The sequence below is a fragment of the Stenella coeruleoalba genome, assembly GCF_951394435.1.
Source record: "Stenella coeruleoalba genome assembly, chromosome: 20".
NCBI classification, from domain to species: Eukaryota; Metazoa; Chordata; class Mammalia; order Artiodactyla; family Delphinidae; genus Stenella; species Stenella coeruleoalba.
Window position 1 is genome coordinate 14,466,035 of NC_137166.1, and position 15,499 is coordinate 14,481,533.

A 15,499-nucleotide genomic window follows, 5' to 3' on the forward strand; every position below is an offset into this window, starting at 1 on the left:
GAGCCCTGGGACTAGCCCCCACTCTGCACTGAGAAAGAGCCTGAGACCCAGAGGACAAGGTCACACAGGACATTGGTGGCAGATCTGGAACATCTGGTCCTGTCCTCAGTGGTTCTCAGCCCTCCTAGAGTCCCTGCCTTGGTCCTGCCACAGCAAACAAACTGCCAAACCCCACTGGGAGCCAGGACAGCAGGACTTCCAGTCCCCATCTTCCCTGTCACATCTGGAGACCATCTGGAGGTGATTCATGATCTAGGAAGGTTGGGGTAAGCCATGGCCTTCTGACCTCTCCTCTGGCCTGGGTAATGGACCACCTCAGCCACTGATTTGCTGTGTGACCGGGGCAGTGCCATCCGTCTCTGGTCTTCAGTTTATAAGTAAATGAAGGACTTGGACCCCATGGCCCAGGGCACTTCTGGGTCTCTTTGTATGGTCTGGAGCTGCTCACAGGAGCAGGGCCAGATGGTCAGGGGGAAGGACTCTGCTCCCTCCTCTCTGTTCTGGGGGCTCCAGGATCTGCCTCCACCCATATGCAGGTGGGGTGGGGGGAATGTCACTTACACAATGGCCCTAGACACTCTGCTGAGGTCCTATACCATATCAGTAGCTTTCTGACAGGAGTGGCTCCTTTGAGGTATGCAAGACAGCATTCCCAGCCAACACGGGCCTCCCGAGCTACAGAGAGCACAGCAGCAGGTATGGGGAAAGGGGCGCTGTGGGGATACACTGTGTGTCTATAAGAGGGTCTCTGTGTTTGTCTTGTCAGTGGGAGAGAGGTTGGAGGGCTTCCTATGTGTGACTGTATGCTTGTTTTAAATTTTTACTCCTTAGAGTACTACTGAGACTGAACATCTTCCTTTATTAGTCATTTTTATGTCTTCTTAAAAGCTGCTTGCTATTGTCATTTATTTTTCTCATAATTTAGACCTCTTTGTATGATACTTTTATATCACAAATTTTACAAAGGTATTTCCACTTTTTGTGCTTTATCTTTTAAACTTATTTGGGGTTATTTAAAACAAAAACATAAATATTTCATTTTGAAGTCAATTTATCAATATTTTCCCTCATGATTGGTTTCTGGCTTTCATCTGATGCTTAGAAAGCTTTTCTCCATAGCATGAAAATAAAAAGATTTACTCATATTTTTTCCTTAAGGAACTCTTTATTGTTTTTCCTCTTTACAAAAGTGATGCATGCTTGTTGTCAAAGTAAAAGGGCAATAAATTAATTTAGGTAGGTAGTATCTTTATGAGTTTTTCTATCTAAGAACAAGGTATCACTCTCTCTCCCCCCATTTATTTAACTTTCCTTTTGTACCCCTCAGCAGAGATTTATAATTTCTCCACATAGGTCCTAGTAAGTTTATATCTAGAAAATCAACTTTTCTTGATGCTGTTGGGAATGGGATATTTTCTTTCATTATATTTTCTATTGGTTGTTGGTATAAAACAAACTACTTATTTTTGGATGTTATTTTAAAACCGGTTGTCATTCTTGATCTAAAATTGAATAAAATGGAAAAGATTTGTTTCCTTGTGAAGACTCTGCCGTATCCATTTCTCTCTCAGGGTTTTCCACCAGGGTGAATCTGAGGATACTTGATCTAGTTCAGCATTAACCTTGACAGTTTTCTACATCCTTATTAGGATTTTCCTTCACTATGGACACTCTGATGCTGACTAAGTTGGAAGCTAAACCTGAAGGCTTTCCCACACACATTACACGCATAGGGTTTCTTCCAAGTATGGACAGTCTGATGTATAATACAGTCAGAACTATAGCTGAAGCCTTTGCCACACTCCACACATCTGAAGGGTTTCTCCCCAGTGTGGCTTCTCTGATGCCGAATTAAATGGGCATTAACATGGAAGGCTTTTCCACACTCCTTACACTGAAAGGGTTTCTCTCCAGTATGGATTCTCTGATGTACAATATAGTCAGAACTACAGCTAAATGCTTTCTCACATTCCATACATTTGAATGGTTTCTCCCCAGTGTGTATTCTCTGATGCCTAGTTAGTTTGGCATTGATGCTGAAGGCTTTCCCACATTCCTTACACTGATAAGGCTTTTCTCCAGTGTGGATTCGGTGATGATCAAGTAGGTTTCTTTTAGAAGTAAAACATTTCCCACACTCATTACATTCAAAGGGCTTCTCCCCAGTGTGAATCCTCTGGTGCTGCATTAGTTTTGCATTAACGTTGAAGGCCTTTCCACACTCATTACACTCATAGGGCTTCTCCCCGGTGTGGATTCTCAGATGCTGCCGAAGCTGGGAGTTACACCTGAAGGCTTTCCCACACTCTTTACACTCATAGGGTTTCTCACCCGTGTGGATTCTCTGGTGCTGGATTAACTTCCCTTTGACGCCAAAGGCTTTTCCACATTCAGTACACTCATAGGGTTTCTCCCCTGTGTGAATTCTTTGATGCTGAATGAGTTTTGCATTATTACTAAAGGCTTTTCCACACTCCTTACACTGATAGGGTCTCTCTCCAGTGTGGATGCTCTGATGCTGCCTAAGCTGGGAGCTGCACCTGAAGCCTTTCCCACACTCATTACATTTGTAAGGTTTCTCTCCAGTGTGGATCCTCTGATGTTGAATTAATTTTGCATTAACATTGAAAGCTTTCCCACAGTCATTACACTCGTAAGGTTTCTCTCCAGTGTGGACTCTCTGATGTGTGATATATGCAGAACTGCAGCTAAAGCCATTCCCACACTCCTTGCACTGATAGGGCCTCTCTCCTGTATGGATTCTCTGATGCCTACTCAGACTCCCATTAACGCTGAAGGCTTTTCCACACACCTTACACTGATAGGGCTTCTCCCCACTGTGGATAGTCTGATGTGTGATATAATGGGAACTGTAACTGAAGCTTTTTCCACACTCTACACATTTGAAGGGCTTCTCCCCACTGTGAAGTCTTTGATGCCAAATTAATTTTGCATTAACGCTAAAGGCTTTGCCACACTCCTTATGCTGATGGGGCTTCTCCCCAGTGTAGCTATCTTGATCCTGATTAAGTTGAGAGTTACACCTAAAGCTTTCCACTAATTCTTCACATTTGAAAGGTCTTTCCCCAGAATTAATTATTTCATGTTGAATAAGTTTTGTGTCAAAGCTGAAGGCTTTCTCCAATCCTGTACACTCAGGGGACTGCTCTCCAGTGGAGATGGTATGACACTGATTCAAGTTTGGACTTTGCCTAAAGCAACACTCCTCCATGGGGCTTATATTGTCTTTCACTGTCCCATCAATGACACTCCTGTTTTCTTTCTCCATACTTCCTACTGAGTGGACTTCCTGCTGTTTCTCTAGAATATAAGTTTCTGAAAAGTCTGTTTCCTGGGAAGAGTTCCTTTGAAGTTCAAATGATGTATTATGTTTTTCTTCATACATTTCCTCTGTCAAATTATTGTCAGTCTGGATATCAATATTTACTATAAAAAAGAGAAAACATAAAATATCATGTAAGAACCATGTTAGAAAACAAAAGAACTGTGATAGAAAGAAAAAAGGATCAGGGTAATGAAGGGGGGGGGGGGGGCTCTTTAAAATCACCAGACTAGGTCAGAGAATCTAAGGTTCATCCATAAGGTGGAATAACATGCAGCTGTTATAAAATGAAATAAATCTATATGTACTGACATGAAAAGATGTCAAAGACACACTGTTAAGTGGAAAAACAAGTTGAGAAATGGTATGTAGAGTATCTTCCATTTGTGCAAAGGAGAGTAAAAAGGGCTGACATAAACACATATATTTGAATATGCCTAGAAAACTACTGCAAGAATACACAAGAAACTGAGCAAACTGGCACAGGAAGTTTGGGAGACTTCCCCACTGCTCCCACTTTATGCACTTTTTATACTGTTTTGAGCATGTACCAATATTACAAATTTTAAAGTAATGATTTTAAAAGATCACCAGTCTCTAAACCAATAACCAGTAACAAGAAGGTTAAAAGTGACAGCAGTGGAACAAAATTCTAGGTCTTATCTGCCAGATCAGCATTCTTTCCATCACACCATACTTTACTACACTCTTCAGTTTCTATTAATAAAAATGGAAACTGCTTAAGAAAGAGAAGGCACAGAATCCAACAACATGTGGCAACAAGGGATGGCAGGTATTAGCACTAGGAAGCAAATGGGAACAAATCTTGTTTATTTTCTTAGAACTTAAACTCTAGGCTTTCCAAAACTTCTCCTTTAACTTCTTTTTTCTCTACTTCAGAAAGGCTCTGTTCAGGCCCATTTGATCCCTTTGATCCCATATCTTCCCACCCCTCCAGAACACTGCAGCATTCTCCTTGCCTTTCCTTCTACCTCTTCCCTCAATCCTAAAATTGGTCACTCCCTAAAATTCTTTCTGTAATCTTATTAGTCTTTCTATAACCCCATAGTCCTAGCAGAACCAATGATCTCTACATTTATTCTCAAATTTCTCAAAATTGGCCCCAAAATGCTTCCTTTATTTTTTCACCTCTCATCTCTCCTCAGCCACATGTAATATGCCCCCTACCCCAGTATTTCATTATAATTGTCCTCAACAGACCCAAATGACCTGGACTTCCCTAGCAATCATTTTCAAAATAATATTGTCTTTTCCTGATTATAGAAATAATATTCATCTGTAGTATCAGAAACTTACAAAGAAAAAAATTCAAATTACCTGGAAAATTTTTTTAAAAAATCAACTCTGCTGACATGGGTCTTGTGCCCTGTGATTTCCCCTTCTTCCTGCCTAGAACCCATTTGATTCCTGACCCCAATTAACCTACATACACTGACTAGATGAATGTTTCTATCCTCACCTGACATCACGATGGGTTGTTCAAAGACTTCAGGACTGTCTGTTGCCTACAGAATGAAATCCAGACTTCTTTGACTAAGAAGCTCCACAATATCACTTTCATCCCCCTCTATATGTCAAGCACTTTAAGCTCTCCATTTCCAAAACATGTCTTCCTTGGTCAGTGAACATCTGGTTGAATGATTACAAGGAACAAAAAGCCACTGAAACCATCTTTTAAAAAAAGAGGATTCATCAAAAGGATGCAAGAGTATCTTATGGACCCCAAAGGCAGGAAGTAAAGCTGGGCCTCATGGGAGATGGGAAATCACCTGGCAGCTACTCTGCATGAGCCATGAGAACCTCACTATTTCAAGAGTGGTCTGGGAACAAGAATCACTGGCATTACCTGGGAACTTAACAGAAATGCAGAATCTTGGCCCTGCCCCAAACTAACTGAATGACAATCTGCACATCTGCAAGATGCCCAGGTGATGCATTTGTTCATATTTTGAGAAGCACCAAATTGATAGCATTACTTCCTCCCACCTTATTTCCTAGAGCTTATTATATATAGCTTTCTCCCCCCCCAAATAATAATAATAATAGTAATAATAATAATAAAAACAGAATTTAACTGAGCACACACTATAAGCTAGGCACTTGGTACATGTTATCTCATTTTATCATCAAACCTAGCACCATTACCTCATTTTGTAATTATTATTCCATTTTCAAGGGTGAGAACACTAACTCTTAGAGAATGCAGATAACTGACCTGCTCAAAGTCACACAACTAGGAAGTAGCACAGTTGGGATTGGAACTCAGAAAGTCTACTCCAAAGTCTAAGTAAAAAGACTTTTAATTCTGTACCCTTCACATTAAGTGGACAGTGCTTAGAAAGTAGCAAGGACCCAAAAAAAGTACTGAATCCATTCATTTTGTCTGAGAAAGGTAGAATTCCAAAATTAGGATTGAAAATAATTACAATAAAGCATTTGAAAAAAGATCTCTTCTTGGAATTAGAAAGAAATAGCAAACTATGAAAATAGTCAGAAAGGTCTCAACTGTTGCTATCTCTAGAAATCATCAAAAATTATTTAAATGGGGCTTCCCTGGTGGCGCAGTGGTTAAGAATCCACCTGCCAATGTAGGGGATACAGGTTCGAGCCCTGGTCCGGGAGGATCCCACATGCCGAGGAGCAACTAGGCCCGTGTGCCACAGCTACTGAGCCTGAGCTCTGGAGCCTGCAAGCCACAACTACTGAGCCCATGTGCCAAAATTACTGAAGCCCGTGTGCCTAGAGCCTGTGCTCCACAACAAGAGAAGCCACCTTAGTGAGAGGCCTGTGCACCACAGCCAAGAGTGGACTCCACTCTCTGCGACTAAAAAAAAGAAAGCCTGCGTGCAGCAACGAGGGCCCAATGCAGCCAAAAATTAATTAATTAATTTTAAAAAATTTAAATGTTACTCTGTACGGTTAGCCAATAAATGTGGCACGCTTATATGTTGCTAAAGCTGACTTTCTTCCTAAAGGATTACTTTTTCCAGCATAATGGGCAATGTGTGCCTCCTTACCAGTCCAGAGGCCCTGGGGGCCTGTGCCTGTTCCAGAGGCCAGTGGAGATGGGCCCTCCAGCTCACCTCCTCCCTCCAGCTGTGAGATCACAGTAGGTTTGAGAAGGGGAAATCCTGTTTTGGGGAAAGGAAATAGGAAAGATAGGTGAATGATCTCCCACAGCTGATTTCCTAAACCTCTTCTCAGATTGTGTCAGCAATGGGGAGGGAAGGAAAGAGCCCCAGAGGGTCCCGTGCCTAAGAACTATGGGAAAGTGGCGGGGGGTGGGAGGAAGAGGCTTGAGAAGATGCGGGAGGAGTTGGGGAGGGCCCAGACTGTGAGACCTCATGCAGGGCAAACAGGGAGATTCTGCCTAAAGGGATAGGTACCAGTTTTTGACCAGGGCCTAAAATATTACAAGTACACCGAGATCCTTGGAAACACTCAAGATATCCAGGTAGGGTGAGGGGGAACCTGAAGGTAATGCTGTAGAACAGGAAGTTACTTTTTTTCCATGCTGTGTCCAAAACACAGCCTCTATCGGGTGGATCAAGAGTGCACAACAGTCCCAGTAAAGTCCTATATTGGCCCAAAAAGGGCTTGGGGTTCACCCTTCCCAGCAACCCTGGGTCTAGGGGATTAGGAATCAGCCCCTGAGGTTCCCACTCAGTGAAGGATTACCAGAGGCCCCACCTGCAACCAGTAAGGGGAAAGGAAGCCAGGAAACCCTAATCAGCAGAGTCTGAGTCCCCGGGGGAGAAAGGCCTTACCCAGGGAGGCCACATTCCCATAATTCTCCAGCATCACATCCCTGTACAGAGCCCTCTGTGCAGGGGACAGGCCATCCCACTCCGTCTGGGTGAAGTACACAGCCACGTCCTCAAAGGTCACCGACTTCTGAAACAACAGGTTCCTGCTGCCCTAGGGGCCAATTCCATGGCTCATGCCCTAGGTGAGGGGCAGAGGGCAGTATGAGGGCTTGAGGAGGGGCTTGTGAAGAGCACAACATTAATAACAGGGGGAAAGATTTGAGAAAAACACTTGGAAGGTAAAGCATGGAATATCTGACCTGGCTCCCAGCAGAGAAACCTCATGCCATATTTCACACTTACAAAGGATGACATAAGTTGAGATGAAAGAAAAACACCTCCCATGACCAAGTTCCCCTAACGCAACTGCTTTCTTTCAGTCAGGCCGTGCCCTCACTGGCGGAAGTAGCTCTGGGCCCACCCACAGGTTTTCCCACTTCCTCGCCCTCGCCCTCACCCTCAAACCTCAAGCCGCGCCCAAAGAACGGCCATGGCTTCCATCTCACCCAGCCCCACCTGATTTCTATCATGGACCCCCTACAAAAGGCTGCATAGCCTCTGCTCCAGCGCCTTCAGCAGAGGAAGCTCAGTGCTGCCCAGATCGGCTGGGCACCGTGGAGGTGGAGGGAGGGGTGAGAGCAGGCAGCCCATCCTGCTTGCAAATGGCTCTCGCCAAAAACCCATTTTCTGTTACCCTCTCCCAGTCAAGCCTCATCCTGTCCAACTTCACCCAAGACTTCACTGTCTCTCCAAGGAGGTTTGGGAAAGAAGGGAGGTCAGCCATCTTTTCAGCCGCTCCTCTGCATCACTCGGCGCTCGGCACTCAGCACAGGCTCCACCATCAGGGCTGATGGCCGAGCCGCTCCCAGGCCCACCTCCTCCCCTCCGGGCAGCTGCCACTTCTGGCTGCCCTTGCTCTACCCACCTCGGCCTTCTGTAACAACCTTGGGGACACACTGGCAGCGATTTGCCTCTCAACTGCTCTCTGCCAGCACCTGTCTTGCTTGATTCTACGGGCCTCCACCCATCAACAATTCTAGTCCAACTTGTGGGCACTTCTGTGAGTCATTCATCGTGTGACTTGGATAAGACAAGAAGTTCTTGGTACAAAATTAAATGCCTTCGTTCTCGCCCACCATCCCCTTTTAGCCCACGACTGGTGCCTCCTCCTTAATTCAAACCTCAGCTGGTGTCACCCACCACCATCCGCGAAGGAAAGAAACCTGGGGATTCGTTCCTGACTCCTCCCTCCCCCTTACCCCACCCCAGTCTTTTGACTCTTCCTCCTAGAGATTTTTATGTTAAGCATTACTTGAATTGGGTCTCCTTCTTTAGCAACTACTTGCCTTAATGAAGCCTATGTCACCTAGACCAATAGGACTCTTTCTGAAGTGGTCACCTTGCTTTTAAACCTCCCCTCAAAATTATTCCCCACACAGGCATCAGAAACCTGACCTCGTTAACTTCACTGGCTCCATAGGTGTCATAGGGCTGAACAGTTAAGTCACACAATGACAAGTCACTTCACTCCCCTTTGCCTTTGTTTCTTTTGTGGTAGAATGAACGCAACACAGCGCCTATCTCCCAGGGCGTCTGTCAGGACTGAGTGATCCATGTAAAGTGCTTAGTATGGTGCCTGCGGCGTAGTAAGCCTCAAATGGTGTAACTGGAGTTACTGTGACTATGATTATTCCCAAACTGTAGCCCATGGAGGTCCCTGGATGAGCATCAGTGGGGTCCATGAAATCCCTGAAATCGTATGGAAATTTTCGTTTGCATGTTATTCTGGGAAGAGGATCCAGAGCTCTTATCAGAGACCTAAAGCTTGGCCACTGCACCCCAAGCCCTGAAAGCCTCCCCAGGACACAATGAGACACAGGACTTCCTGTCTTTTTTCCCTCCCTTGATCCCACTCTCCTTATGTCCCCTTCCCCTGGAATTAGAGGCACAGCCATTCTTTATGTGGATCTGGTCCTGCTAGTCCTCTTTATCTACACCCCCCTCCCTGGAATCCTAGTCCCCTGCTATCTTCTTCCATTCATGGGCAGCTTCCATGTCTCTCATTCACCAAAGCCCTCTGCTGGGGGAGCAAAGCAAACTGGTGTGCAGAAGACTATATTTCTGCCTTCCAGACACTTCTGTCTTGCCTGTCCTGGTCTCTGGGCCCTATCCCTCCATATCATCGCTCTTCCCACAAGCTCCAGTCTGGCAGGCCCCTCCAGCTTTCATAGAAAGGCTCACCAGATTCCCTTCTCAGTTTTCTTCAATGTGAAACTGCTCAGAGGAAGAGCTGAAGGACCCACAGCTCACCTGGGGCCAGGCTGTCAGAAGCATGGCTGCCATCACCTGGTCTCCCTCTCAGAGAAGGACTGGAGCTGAGGGAAAACAGGGGGACAGATGTGAGACAAGCCACCCCCACCACGAACAATACAGCCCCTCACAGAAGATTTGAGATGCAGGCAGCCAGCATCCAGACAGAAGTGCAAGCAGGAGCTGCCATGGGAAGAAAGGAGCGATCTGTTCACTGGATCTGTGCCCAGGGCTCCTCCTGGCCATGACACTGACACTGACTGCCACGGACCCTAGGATTTTTACAATTCTGGACACATATCATACACACACACGAGTGTGCATAAAATGCAGGTAGAGTCTAAAGAATAATAAAACAAAGACTCGTGTAGCAACACGATGCTCTAAACGAGCATCCCTCTCTATTATACTGCAAGAGAAGCCAGCTGGACGGGCTGCAGCCCCAGCACATAGGCCTGAGTCAGGCCCCAGGGAGGCACCTCCTGGAGAAAGGGACAGCTGCTCCCTCCCACATGCCCGTTCCCTCACACAGCTGACTGCCCTCAAGAGTCCTGATACCTCTGTAGAGATCTTGGGAGGTTAGGCTCCTGCCCGGCCCAGGTTTACTGTGAGGAAGCTAGGCCACAAGTGAGGTACCGGATGGCTCCTCATACCTTCCAGCCTTTTGATGGCAAAGAAGCCAAGGCTTCAGCTGCCTGAGAGAGGGGGTCACTATAGCATCCCGTCCCTGGTCCCATGACCCAGCACTCCTTGTTCATTGTATTCAAGACCACATGGACTGGTTATTTTCTAATTTTTAGTGCTCCCAAAGTCAGTCTTGAAATTTTATATTTTCCTAAAATATTGTCTATATCTTCCAGAATTTAAACTTGAGTGTAGAATTATGGGAAACAGTGGCTCATGATTTTTTTCATTTCCTCCATACCTTGAGGTATACCTTGCTTCTCCTACTTCTTCTTTGAATATATATGCTCTCTAGACCTTTTAGCCTTAGTTAATGTTATGGACTGAATGTGTCCCCCCAAAATTCGTATGTTGGAGCCCTAATTTCCAATGTGACTGTATTTGGAGACAGGACCCATGAGGAGGTAATAAGGTTAAACAAGGTAATAATCTGATAGGGCGGGTACCCTAGTAAGAAGAGGAAGAGTCTTCCAGAGCTGTCTCTGCTGTGAGGACACAGTGAAGGCAGCCACCTGCAGCCTCACCAAGAACCACATCATCTGGTACCTTGATCTTAGACTTCCAGCCTCCAGAACTGTGAGAAATAAATTTCTGTTGTTTAAGCCAGACAGTGTATGATATTTTGTTATGGCAGCCCAAGCAGACTAATAACATTAGGCTGAACCATGGTTTATCTAGTTTAATGTTGTTTTATTTTCAAAGAACTAGCTTTTCTATTTAGAACACCACTCCCTTTTCTACCTGTTTGTTTGGTTTTATAAAATTAATTAACTTATTTATTTAGTTTTGGCTGCGCTGGGTCTTCGTTGTTGCACTCAAGCTTTCTCTAGTTGCGGTAAGCAGGGGCTACTCTTCATTGCGGTACGTGGGCTTCTCCTTGTGGTGGCTTCTCTTGTTGTGGAGCACGGGCCCTAGGCACACGGGTTTCAGTAGTTGTGGCACACAGGCTCAGTAGTTGTGGCTCACAGGCTCTAGAGCACAGGCTCAGTAGTTGTGGCGCACAGGCTTAGTTGCTCCGCGGCATGTGGGATCTTCTCAGACCAGGGCTCGAACCCGTGTCCCCTGCATTGGCAGGCGGATTCTTAACCACTGTGCCACCAGGGAAGCCCCCTCTACTTGTTTTAAATTAAGCTCTGCTTTTTAAAATTTGTTTTTTAGCTCTGTAAGAGACACCTTATGTACCTCACCAAATCCTCTTGTCCACTCTTAGTCCAGTTCCAGAGGCTTTGACCAGCTCTGCACAAGTACAACCTACAAATGCCTCCTCAAGGGTCTACACCACACATGCCTGGCTCCTGCCCTAGGGCTTCTCTGTCCTGTGTGGGACATCTGCGGACACCTGCTGGGTCCTGAAGGATAGGGGAGTTAATGCCTGTGATGCTACCACTGACCAACAGGAGACAGAGGTCAGTGGATAAACGTTTCCCCCTTTAGTCCCCCACGTGGGCAGCCATGAGATTCCAAGGCTCCTCAAAGATCCTGCAAGTCAGAGCACCAGTCACCTGTGGAGGGGCCAGCCTGACAGCACATCCTTGTATTGTCTGTCCCTCCTTCTCCATTGCACTCTCCTTGTCTTTCACTCTGCCCCTGGGACTACATTCCCAAATAAACTGCCCGCACACAAATCTCTGTCCTATGTTCTGCTTTCGGGGAAAGCTAGACTACAAAAAGCTTTTTTCTACCTTCTTGAGGCTACATGATTCATTCATTTTCATTCTTGCTGTGTAGCAATCTAAACCTATAAATGTTCCTCTGAATACATTATTCCCTACATTCCAGAGGCTTTTCATATTTCATGTTTTAATTACTATTTTATAACTCGTCAGCAACTGTGTTTTGTCTCTGGACAAAGAACTGTTCAGGATAATTTGTTGTTGTTAATTTATTCTCTGGCTTTACTGCATGGTGTTTAAGTAACCTGATCTATTTACTTCTGCTTTACAGATTTTTAAAGGTTTTCTTTTGTGGCTACAGTGTCCATTTTAAAAATATTCCATGGATGCTTAAAAAGAAAACTTATTCCAACATGGATGGACCTAGAGATTATCACACTAAGTGACGTAAGTCAGAAAGAGAAAGACAAATACCATATTATATCACTTATATGTGGAATCTAAAATATGACACAAATGAATTTATCTGTGAAAGAGAAACACAGACATAGAAAACAGATTTGTGGTTGCCAAGGGGGAGGGCGGTGGGGGAGGGATGGACTGGGAGTTTGGGACTAGGAGATGCAAACTATTATATGTAGAATGGATAAACAACAAGGTCCTACTTTATAGCACAGGGACCTATATTCAATATCCTGTGATAAACCATAATGGAAAAGAATATGAAAAAGAATGTGTGTATATATATGTGCATATACCTATATAAATGAATTACTTTTGTGTACAGTAGAAATTAACACAACATTGTAAAACTACTATACTCCAATAAAATAAATTTAAAAAAAGGAAACTTATCCTGTGATGGAAGAACATAATCTATCTGAATCTAATAAATCAACTCTACCAATTTTATTATATAGATTTTTCTCCATAACCCATGATTACTTTTACCTAATTGTTTAGAGAGCCAGTAAAGAGTGAACTCTCACAAAACACTGAGCCCTTATGTATCATGGGAAAAGCCTTTCAAATCTTTAAGAAATGAATAATTCTAACACTATTTAAACTGTAGCAGAGAACAGCAAAATAAGTTTCCCAGACCTTTTTATGATGCCAGCAAAATATGGATACAAAAACCATAAACTAGTATCATTTATGAATACTGATGCAAAAATCCTAAATATTGAGGACTAGACCCCAGTAGTTCCTTAATGTGACATATCATGACTAAGAGGGATCATCTTATGAATGCAAGTAAAGTTCAATATTAGCACAGATCGTACTTTCCACATTAATAAATCAAAGAAAAACATACTCTCCATCTCAGTGGATGTCAAAGGTGTTGGATAAATTCAATATTCATGCCTAAATTTTAAAACTTATACCCTAGGGAAACTCTCATATGATATACATGATATATGATATACATACAAAATTATATATACCCTATACCCTAGGGAAACTCTCATATGATATACATGATATATGATATACATACAAAATTTTGTATATATACAAAATTATTATCAGCAGTATTTTAATAGCAAAAAATTGGAAACAACTCACATGTCCACTGAGAATACACAAATAAGCTGTCGTGCCATTTTTACAATGGAACATTACCCAGTAGCAAAAACGAATGACTCACAGCTACACACAAAATATGGATGAATTTAGGAACATTAATATTGAGTTATGCCAGTCCCAGAAGACTACAGACACCATGATGCCATCTTCATAAAGCTCAAAAACAAAATTAATCACATTATTTACATACACATGTATATATGATAAAATTATTTTTAAAAATATGATTAACACAAATATGATATGTGTTATCAAAAATCAAAAATATGATTAACACAAAATTCAAGAGAGCTGTTACCTCTGGGGTGAGAATGTGGGAACTGGGTTGGGGAGGAGCACACAGATGCAGCCGTATGGGCAGTGCTCTTCTTAATGGTGTGGTGTGTTTAATGCGTGCTCACATTACCACTATGCTCCATAAATGCCATGCTAGACGCATAACATTTAAAATATACATACTTATCTCTATGATATGAAATGATTTTCAGTGTGCAAAAGGTAGTGTGCTTTCTTCTGTGTAAGAAAAAAAGGGAGTATAAGAAAATACATGTGTATCTGGTGATTTGTGCAAAAAGAAACAGAAGGAAAAACAAGAAACTAAGGAGAATAGGGGCCTCAGGTGTGGATGGGAAGTAGATGAAAGGAACCTGGGAACTGAAACAGGATGGAAGGAAACAGTGCAGAAGGGATGAGGAGGAAATGATACTTCCCTGTGCCTTTTTGTTCTGACTTTCATAACCACAGTAATGTTTCATATATCTATACCTGTATCTATCTATCTATACATATGTATAAAAATCAACCAACCAGAATGGGATGGGGGGGTGACGACGTCCAAAAAATACAAACAACAGTAAATAAGCCTAACTATACCACAGCATAACCACAGTGAAGTGATGGGAAAGAAAAGAACTAAGTAACTCTGCAAAACAGTATTTTAACTAAATTCTCTAAGGCTAAAAAGACCTGTAGCCAAAGACTTCTTGAGGTTGCATGATTTTTAAAATCTATTTTCATTCTTTCCTATTTGGCAATTAAAACCTATAAGGCCACAAAATTTCCTCTGAATACACTACTAGCCACACTTCATGTTTTCGTTACTGTTTTATAGCATATTTTTTTGTAAACTTGCTTTCATGAGGGTATGAATGAGTCATTCTGGAACTTTTTGTGTATTCTAGGACTAAGCAAATCAGTATATTCTACATTGTAGAAATCATTCCCAGGTCATTGTCATCCCACCGCCCAAGAGAAGTTGGGCCGGGTTACCGTTTGGAACTGACACGGCTCCTGCAGACAGTGCTCTCAAAAGTCGGGCTTCTTCTGTAGCCTGGAGGGGCTCTGCTTTTTCTGCTCCCGCACTGGCCTCGATTCACTCCCTGAGTTAGGAGGGCGGGGCGCATATAGTTCATACTTGAAATGCATAAAACGTGCAGGTAAAAGCCCCTGCACGACCTCATTATGTCAAAAGACTCATATCACCTCAGGCCGCTTCACCCCTGCAAATATTCTACCCCCTGGCTGCTCCAACACAAGTTCCCAAAAGGCGAGCAGCATCTTCCCCAAAGTGCTAAATGCTCGGGGCTTCGTGGCTGTGGCAGTACCCCGGGCTTCGCCTTCCACGAGACAGAACGTCATCGGCCACCAAGTCCAAAGCGGGAGTCGAGGAGGGGGGAAGAGGACCCCCCCGACAGGAAACCCACCGCCAACGCAGGGGGAAGGAGCTTCCCTGCCGCACCCAGAGCCTCGGAACCAGGCACCGCCTCCGCCTCCCGCAGCCCGTACTCACCTCCAAAGCTGGCTGCTCGGCGGCGGGCGGCCGGAAGTGCGTCACCAGGCCCCGGCCGAGCCTCTCTAGGAGCAGCTTCGCTCCTTCTCGGCGGTGCTCTGGCCCCGCCCCCTGCAACCGAAGCACTGGTACTCCGAAGCCTGGCACCGTTCTCCCCGATGCGGGTCGCAACGAGGAAGCAGTTGCTCCTCGCGGTGAGCTAGGGAAGACAAGAATGCGGCGAGCGCTGGGCCCAAACCAGGGGTGGCGCCGGGGATTTGTATCTTAGTAAAGCTGCCGTGCAACCAGATTTGGGAGTTTCCGGACTGGACGCCTGGATCGCATGCTGTCAAACCCAAGGCCCCCT

The 15,499-nt window shown here is 44.3% G+C and overlaps 1 protein-coding gene across 4 annotated transcripts; it reads right to left on the reverse strand.

Annotated features, from left to right (window-relative positions):
- Nucleotides 1-656: 656 nt before the first annotated feature.
- On the reverse strand, nt 657-15,069 carry ZNF23 (zinc finger protein 23). Of its 4 annotated transcripts, none has more exons than XM_079907338.1 (6): nt 14,969-15,069; nt 14,634-14,743; nt 9,481-9,545; nt 7,132-7,258; nt 6,382-6,495; nt 657-3,447 (listed from the first exon to the last, which is right to left on the reverse strand). In XM_079907338.1, the coding sequence occupies exons 3-6, from the start codon at nt 9,511-9,513 to the stop codon at nt 1,646-1,648; spliced, it is 2,076 nt and encodes a 691-aa protein (XP_079763464.1). In that variant the 5' UTR covers nt 9,514-9,545; nt 14,634-14,743; nt 14,969-15,069; the 3' UTR covers nt 657-1,645. The 4 variants fall into 4 exon arrangements, with proteins under 4 accessions (XP_079763464.1, XP_079763465.1, XP_079763463.1 ...); XM_079907340.1 differs by adding an exon at nt 4,824-4,993 and having other exon boundaries at nt 3,311-3,447; nt 14,634-15,057; XM_079907339.1 differs by having other exon boundaries at nt 14,648-15,057.
- Between the last annotated feature and the right edge of the window lie 430 nt (nt 15,070-15,499).

What these genes read in the sequence shown, in the direction of transcription:
- ZNF23 (XM_079907338.1), bottom strand. Translation starts at nt 9,513, where the DNA reads ATGGCAGCCATGCTTCTGACAGCCTGGCCCCAG. An exon ending in TTCTGACAGCCTGGCCCCAG is followed by an intron (nt 7,259 to 9,480) that starts GTGAGCTGTGGG and finishes CTGTTGTTTCAG; the next exon opens with AAGTCGGTGACCTTTGAGGA. An exon ending in TGGGAATGTGGCCTCCCTGG is followed by an intron (nt 6,496 to 7,131) that starts GTAAGGCCTTTC and finishes TCCCCAAAACAG; the next exon opens with GATTTCCCCTTCTCAAACCT.